Source organism: Hippocampus comes, unplaced genomic scaffold (genome assembly GCF_001891065.2).
Source record: "Hippocampus comes isolate QL1 unplaced genomic scaffold, H_comes_QL1_v1.1 scaffold144, whole genome shotgun sequence".
NCBI classification, from domain to species: Eukaryota; Metazoa; Chordata; class Actinopteri; order Syngnathiformes; family Syngnathidae; genus Hippocampus; species Hippocampus comes.
The window spans coordinates 162550-170213 of record NW_017805782.1 but is presented as its reverse complement, the minus strand read 5'-3'; the positions used below and the strand labels follow the sequence as shown (position 1 = coordinate 170213).

The 7664-nt window shown below is 59.5% G+C and overlaps 2 protein-coding genes across 2 annotated transcripts in view; one reads left to right on the top strand and one right to left on the bottom strand.

Moving 5' to 3' along the window:
• LOC109524810 (filamin-A-interacting protein 1-like) overlaps positions 1 to 4085 on the bottom strand; it is a 5251-nt gene extending 1166 nt beyond the window's left edge. The window contains exons 1-4 of the mRNA XM_019884913.1: positions 2520 to 4085; positions 2258 to 2431; positions 1751 to 1929; positions 7 to 1665 (exon numbers count right to left, since the gene is read on the bottom strand). Of these exons, the coding sequence (XP_019740472.1) occupies positions 7 to 1665; positions 1751 to 1929; positions 2258 to 2431; positions 2520 to 2726 (2219 nt within the window). The 5' untranslated portion in view covers positions 2727 to 4085. The remainder of the gene's footprint in view (positions 1 to 6; positions 1666 to 1750; positions 1930 to 2257; positions 2432 to 2519) is intronic.
• A 194-nt stretch (positions 4086 to 4279) lies between these two features.
• Positions 4280 to 7664, top strand: part of senp6a (SUMO specific peptidase 6a) — an 8964-nt gene continuing 5579 nt past the window's right edge. Inside the window, exons 1-8 of the mRNA XM_019884912.1 lie at positions 4280 to 4404; positions 5797 to 5890; positions 5972 to 6035; positions 6327 to 6415; positions 6723 to 6854; positions 6957 to 7030; positions 7235 to 7290; positions 7447 to 7659. Coding sequence (XP_019740471.1) covers positions 4374 to 4404; positions 5797 to 5890; positions 5972 to 6035; positions 6327 to 6415; positions 6723 to 6854; positions 6957 to 7030; positions 7235 to 7290; positions 7447 to 7659 — 753 coding nt within the window. The 5' untranslated portion in view covers positions 4280 to 4373. The remainder of the gene's footprint in view (positions 4405 to 5796; positions 5891 to 5971; positions 6036 to 6326; positions 6416 to 6722; positions 6855 to 6956; positions 7031 to 7234; positions 7291 to 7446; positions 7660 to 7664) is intronic.

The window sequence follows — 7664 nt, the reverse complement described above, 5'->3', positions numbered from 1 at the left end:
GCGGACGCGAGCCGGGCGTCGGCCATGCCGGGCCTCGAGGCGCGGCTGCACCGCCGACCGGCTTGGAGCTCCCGGCCGAGGTCGGCCACCTCTTGACCCAAGCTCTCGGCCCTTCCCTCCTCCTCCCGAAACCTCCGCTGGAGTCGAGAGTAATCGGCTTGCAGCAGAGACAGCTGGTCCTCCTTGGCCAGCAGTTGCTGGATCTTCTCCTCCAACGCCCGAACGTGCACTTCCCGATCTCGGCTTTTGTCCTCCTCCGCTTTGGCCCGCTGGCGAGTCCGTCTTGTCATTTCCTCCACGGTCTCGGTGAGGGAATTGGCCCTCTGCTCTTCGGTCCTGAACTTTCTCTCCAGCGCTTCGTAGCGATCCTCGGTCTTCATCAGGTCCCCCTCGACGACCTCCAGTCGCGCCAGTCGGCTTCGAAGCGTCTCCCTTTCCAGCGCGAGCTCTTTGATTTGGCCCGCCTGCGTTTCGCGCGTCTCTCGCGCCTCCTCCAGGGCCGCTTTCATCCGGCGCAGGTCGGCGTCGAGCTGCCGACGTTGCTCCCGCTCCCTCTGAAGTTGACCTTTCAGGTCGCGGTTCTCCTCGCCGGCTCTGGTCGCTTGGACCTCCGTCTCGGATTTCAACCGGAGGAGTTTCTTGCTCTCGTCGATCAGCTTCTCCGAGACTCGGGTCACCTCGCCTTCCTGGGCTTTCAACTTGCGACTCAACTCCTCTCTTTTTTCTCCTTCCGCTTTCAGTCTCTCGGCCGCGTTCCTCCTGTCGTCGGCCAAAGTGACGGCGAGGGACTTGAGCTTGGCGAGCTCCTCTTTGAGGACGATCTCGGTCCTCTCCAGCTCGGCCTCCCGGGACTCCAGCTCGCGGAGTCGTCGTCGGAGCTTCTCCAGCTCCCCGTCGGCGCGGCCGGCCGATCGTTTTTCCTCCTCCAGCTCGGCGCGGAGCTGCGAACATTCCGCCCGGCCGCTGCCGAAAGCCCCCTGCGGTTTCTCCAAGTTGTCCGTTCTCCTCCGCAGCTCGTCCAGCTGCCGCCTCAGCTCCCGGCCGCCGTTCTCCTCGCGGCGCAGCCTCGCCGCGAGCTCCCGGCACCGAGTCTCGGCCCGGGTTATCTTCTCGTCCTCGCCTTCCATCTCCGACGGCGTCTTCCGGAGGGTTTCCGGCTCGGCCGCCGGGCGGGAGTCGCCGCGCCGGCCTTCGCTGATCTCGTCCCTCGGATCCCGCGGGTCTTTGTCGGATCGCCGCGGCCGCGCGTCGCTCCGCCGCAGCTCTTCCATCTGCTCGGCGAGCGCGGAGAGCTCCTCCCTCAGCCGTCGGCTTTGCGACTCTTGTTGGGAGAGTTTGGCCGCCAGCCCCTCCCGCTCAAGTTTGGAAGTCGCCGCCCCGCGCTCCAGCTCGGCCTCCAGCCGGAGCGCCCTGCGGCCGTCCCGCTCGGCGACGGCGCCGACCTCCGCCAGCCGCCGCTCTTTGTCCCGCAACTTGCCGGCGAGCTCCCGGACCTTCCGGCTACGCAGGTCCAGTCGCTCGGCGTTCAGCCGCCGCTCCTCCGCCAACATGAGGGCCAAGGACTTGAGCTGGGCCAACTGGGCTTGGAGCTTCCCCAGCCGCCGGCTGTGCTCGTTGTCCTTGCGGGCCCGGCGGGCCTCTTCCTGCTCCAAGAGTTTTTTCAGTCTAAAGACAAAGGACGGGGGGGACTTAAGGTTCGCCACCGGGGACCCGATCGCACCGCGCCCCCTCCGGTCCTCTTTGCACTCACCTGTCTCGCTCCTGCTCCAGCAGGTTGGTGAAGTCGTCGCTCTTCGCCATGAAGTCGGCGTGCTTGCTCTTCTCGCCGTCCAGCTCGGCGACGGTGCGCCGGTGACATTTCTCGGCCAGAAGAAGCTGCTCCAGCATGCGGCGGTACGTCTCCCTCTGCTTGTCCTCGAGACGCTCCAGCTGAACGCCGACGTTTGTTTAGCTTCCGTCGCGCAGTTTGCTGGCGCGTTAGCATATTAGCCGCGATGCCCGCATGCAGAAGCGCCGGCCGGCCTGCGTTTTCAGCTTCGCTTTGAAGGTTCCTTGCGGAAAACGCCACGAAAGAAGGCGCAGGCCGAGCGTGTCGTCAGCCGAGCCATGCAAACGAAGGCCGAGGAGCGGGTTGGACATGAGCAAGAGCAAGGGCCCCGGGCCGCGGTCCCGGGCGACACCCAGGGTGACCCGGCAGGGGTCGGACGGTCATCAACGCGGGCGACGACGACGACGCGTTTCGTCCGGGCGGGTTCACCTCAGCCATGGGCTTCTCGTACACGTCGTCCGCGGGGCGGCGGCGGGCGAACACGCAGTCGTCCCTCCGCAGGGACCGCAGCGCGTTGGTGGGAACGGCCCGTCCGTAACGGGACGCCAGCTCCTCGGGTCCGCCTCTCTCAGACCTCAGCAGACGGATGACGTCCTCTCGGGCCTGAGCGGGCACGCGCGCGCACGGACACACACGGTTTCCTTCTTTGCCGTCGAGATCGCGGGCGTTCGTTCCTTCAGACGACTCCCACCTGCACTTCGCCTTCCATGATTCCCAGCAGCTGGAGCAAATTCTTCTTGGACAACTTGACATTTGGGCTTTCCTGCTCAGACGTGCCGTCCTCCTCTCGTTGGACTTTGGCCTTCCTCTTCCTCGAAGGTTCTGCTGTCGTTTCCTCTTGCCGTCTGGCGCGGCCTTTGGATTTTGGCTTCTCGGATCCATCGTCTTGGCCCTCCATCGTGCCCTTCCTGGGTCGCGTGCTGACCTGCTGGATTCGCGATCAGAAAACGATCAGAAAGTCTTTCGCCAAAGGCACGACACGATCCAAGCCGCTCGAGCGCCGCGCGATAAACAACGTCGGCATCCCGAGCGTCCCGGGGCGGGCGATCGGGGGGCCGTCGGGGGCTTGTGCTGATGTTGTCGATGAAAGCGGCCGGTGACTCAGACTCCGAGAATCCTGCCGCTCGAGCGGCAGCAACCGCGTTAGTTATTAATAACTGGTCAGGGGCGCTTCTCCCGAGGAGCTATTCTTATTTTTATTTGTCCGTCCGCTCCTCAACACCAAACAACTTTGCTGTTTCCATGACGAGTTGATTGGCCCGGTTGTCCCGTTGCCGCCAATCATCAAGAAACATTTTTCAAACTCTGAACCCATTTGTTCGTTTCAGCTTCATCCTCGGCTTGTGCTACTTTCTCAGGATCTTGTTGCGAACTTTTGATGTCGCTGCAGACGTCACTTCCACCCTCCTCGAATTCTCGGTGTCCGTCAGAGGACAATCGGATAATTGTCCTTCATCTTACCTGCTTGTTGACGACCTCTTGGTCACATGTCAAAAAACGGTGCCGGTTGGTCTCGGTGTCAACGCAGCGGGAGGAAGTGTCGACGGCTCCTGATGTTTGCAGCGTCACCCGGCACGGACAAAGGTTTTGCCCCGCCCGTTGTCACCACAGCCACGAGCCCGTCCTGCTTTTTTCAGGCGGTCTTCACGGCTCGCAAGCAAGCTCTACTCGTATCTGCTTGAGAGAGCCGAGCCAGCCCGACAGCAAAGTTCCTGTGCGCGATGAATCTTTTTTTTCTTCTTGATGGCTTGTTGATCGAACTCTGCGTTGGACGTTGCCACGCAACGAGAGGACGCGAAAATGTTCCAAGGAGTTTTCCGACGGAGACGATGAGGACCGTACCTGCCAGTCAGTTGCCTTTTTATGCCAACGTTGTCTCCCCCTAATGGCCAGACAAAAAAAAAAAAAGACTGTTGTGACTTTCCTGTGATTCTTAATTCTGTTTATTGAGCATGATTAAAGCACAATTCGACACCCGTTCGTCCCACTTTGTGTAGCGCTCGTCCTCATTCGGGTCGCGGGTGAGCCCCTGTCTTTCCTCGCTGACTCTGAGGCAGAGCCGGCCGGGGCGCACCCCGGACCGGTCGCTGGCCAACGGTGGACTGGTCTCTCTCCGGTCAGTGTCACGTATATACAAGCGATCGTTCCCACTCGCGAGACTAGCATGTTGTCTTCGCAGGATACTGACGTCGGCGATGACAAATGTCAGCTTTCACCCAACGTTCGGAGGTCGGACAGGAAGTTTACATTCGTGACTCTTCCACGTGTCAGCTCAACAGCCCGAAATACAATTATAATATCCAGTACGGCCATAAAATTCGCTCTATGCGGTGTTTGCGTTACTCCTCGGGGTTGGAAAAGGTCGATGCGGCTGTCGGAATGGCAAAACCGAAACGCCAACGTCCTTTTATTGTGAAGTCGATGTGTTTGTTTTCCGGTAATGACGGTATTTGCACCGCTAACTTGCTTAGCGCATCCAAGCCGAAGTCGGGGGGTGGAAAGCCAACACAATCGAAGAAATGACCATCGAGAACGTGGACTAAACATGGCCCACAACGCAGGCCAGTTCTTACACGGTAAGCCCCGCCGGCCGCCACGCATTCAGTCGTCGCGTTCCCGCTGGACAATAGACGCGTTTGGTGCGCCGGTGTCACCTCGTCAGTCTCCACAAAATATGAGCGGCGGCGGAAAGCGAGCGGCCAAGTGGACGACGTTAGCCTCGCTCGTCTGCGCCTTATTCAGGCTCCAAAGCTGCCCGAGGCTCGGCCCGGAGGACGAGGACAGCAAACGGAGTCGGACCGGTTCTGTTCGGTGGACTGAAAAGAGCAAGGCGAGCTAGCAAGCGGAAGCTAGCGGCGCTGTGGCAGATTGGACTTGACGAGGCCTTCGCTCGCTTGTCTTTCGAGATAACGTTTCGGATGGAAACGCCTCGAACACCACCGAATCGGACTTTTGGCTTTGAATCACTTACCGCTACTCGACTTAGGCGTACGGTGTATGTGTTGAAAAAAAAGTGAATCGATGTACAACGAGAGCAGCATTGCAAGACTTAACTTTTACAGACCGTTGCGGTGACATATTTGCCCGTCGCAGATATGAACAAGCTTGTGACTCTTGCTTGTAAAATGGATGAAAATAAGAGCAATTCCTGGCCAAGGTCTTAATGCAAAGCGAATTGCTTCAACTTCGAAGAATGACTTCTTTAGCCATTTTCGGAAGGCAGGTATCGTTGGTAAGCTTGCTGAACACAGAAATGGACAGCATCTCACAATTCGTTCAAGTAATTCGAAAGCCAAGAGACTCGGTCCTCCCCCCCCCCCCCCAAAAAAAATAGTGGGGAAACAGATATGTGCTTTAATTTATAGCACTTAAACAGACATGACATTAAAAAACAAAAATCTGGGCTTCCCAGCTTTAAGCTGGCCGCCCCGCTACCTGACCTCAGAGGCAGAAGAAGATATTTAGCTGGAACTTAAAGGGAAATACGTGCCATCGTGTCGGTCCGGTACGAGCATCTTCGAGGACCGATCCCGAAATTTTGTGTCCGGGCCCATCGAGCAAGTTCCACCAAATTCAGTGGAAGCATCGGATGAAGACGCACTTCAAAGACGGCCATTCGATTGGCGCACAAAGTCAAGAGCGCCGTTCGTCGACCGCCAGTCGTTTGATCGCCGCGCGTTGTCATCCGGTGACGTGTTCATCAATTTGTGGGACTTAAACGTGTAAAACGCAGCCCACTCATCTCCTTCGGACGAGGCGGAATTATTGACGGGCGGTCGAAGGGTCCCTGAGAAATACTCGATGATTGAAGGTGGCGTTAGCGGGGAACTTTCCGGCACGGCGGGCGAACGCTTCTGAGGTTTGGGCTTCGGCGTCCCAGCTCGTTGCACTTTCACATCTGTCCTTTGCGATGATGATGATGATGATGTCTTTTTTTGTTGTTGTTTTTCTTTTGCATGTCCGCGAAGCTCTGGAAAGATCCGAAGCCGGCGGAGACGGCGGCTACAAGCACAAGTGGAGCTTCCCGTCGGGCGCCGGCGGAAAAGATGAGGACGAGCACTAGTAAGCGTCGGCGCCGCTCGCTTTGGTTGCGCGGCGGATCTGGTTGCCTTTCGGAACGTTGACGCGCGCTTGCCCCCTTAGCTCCGGCGTGATGACCGCGCAGGAGACGGACCAGCGAGCGTCCATGTCCTCGGACGCGAACAAGGTAAAGGTCCGGATCGGCCGCGTGTCTCCGTCGCCTTCCGTGCGATTTCCGTCTTCGAATTTCCGCTCCCCAAAGGTAGCGGCGGCAATGTGCCGCGGGGTGCTCATTCCCTGCCTTTTGATGGCGTCTCCTGAGGCGCTGTGGCTTTTTGGGGGGAGGGGGGGGTTGTCTTTTCGCCGGTGTCTCCACTTTGCTTGACGTGGGTCCTTCTCTCGAGCAGCGTCCCTCTAACATCGGCTTAGCGCACGCCGCGGCCACATCTCTCTCACGTGTGTATGTGCGTGCGCGCAGCCTCCGTCTTTGAGGCACTTCACCTCCGCTGACCCCCTGAGGACGTATGAAAAGCGCCCGAGCAACGTCGCCAGGCACAAAAGGCTCAGGTAGGGCTCCCGACCCGACGCCGGACCTTTTCGTCGGCTTAGCACGTGGCGTCCTTCCGGACGGCAGAAAAGTCCTCGACGACCGCTGAGCCCAACTCAAAGCAACGGGATCGGATGAATTGTCGCAGCGATGGTTGAAGCGAGCCCCGTTTTCTCCGTTACGGAAGGCTCGGCGAGTCGGCTCGACCTTCTGCCGCCCGGAAGTCCGTTCCGAGGCCGTGCCGAGAAGGTCCACGCAACCTTCGGCCAGTGCAACGCTATCCAGTGTCCTTGAGCGAGGCCGCCGGCCGTCTTTGCCTTCCCGCAGCTTCGTTCCGTCCTCCATCGCCGTAAGCGACTACTTCATCATCAGCCCCGCCCCTTCGCAAGGACTCGTCCTGCAGGGCCGCCATTTTCAGCACGCGCAGGTGACCTCTGCTCTTGGGAAGCCCGTCCAAAGGTGAGCGAGCCGCTTTCACGCCGGCGTACGTCCGTGCTGATGATGATGATGATGATGATGATGCTCGGCGCTTGACAAACCCCTGTTCTTGTTCCTGCGCAGGAACGGGTCGAGCGGCGGCACGCGGCGGCCGACGGAGGTGGACAACATCGTGCTGACGTGTGCCGACGAGCCAGGTTTGTTTGCATCGCCGACTTGCTGCGTGCGTCTGCAAGCGACGGAGCCCTTTCAAGTGTTCAGAATGACTTTGCGCTCTTTGACGATGACGCAACGCTAACGGCTCAACGTGCCCCCCTTTTTTTTTTTTTTTGGTGTCGACGGGGTTGGACTGAAATGTTTTTCCCGTCCGTTAAAATTGATGTTCCTGTGCGCGCTTCCAGACGCCGAGAGCGCCAACCTGAAACGTTTGGTCCAGCAGAAGAGGAAAGCGTCGGAGGTAAGAGCCAACCGGGGACAGGAGCGCTTCTCTTTCTCCTTGCCGAGTCCTCCCCGTTTTCATTTTCTTTGCGTCAACGGCCTCTTGCCCGAAAGAGGTCGGGGCGTTTCTCCTCTTCCCCGGTCACTGGTGCTTTCCGGCCTTTTTTTCTCTCAGACGGCGCCCATCTACCAGACGGCGTGCGGCAAGTGCAGCAAGCCGTGCGAGGACAGCAGCGAGTGTCGCCACTGCGGGAACAGTCCGGCGTGTCTGCCCCGTCAGCAGGCGCCCTCTCTCTTGCCCCCGTCGCCTCGAGCCCCCCTGCGATCTCAGCCCTGCGGCTTCTACAAGACCTCCCCCGGCGGCGGCGGCAGGCCCGCCCGCGCCGACGCCCC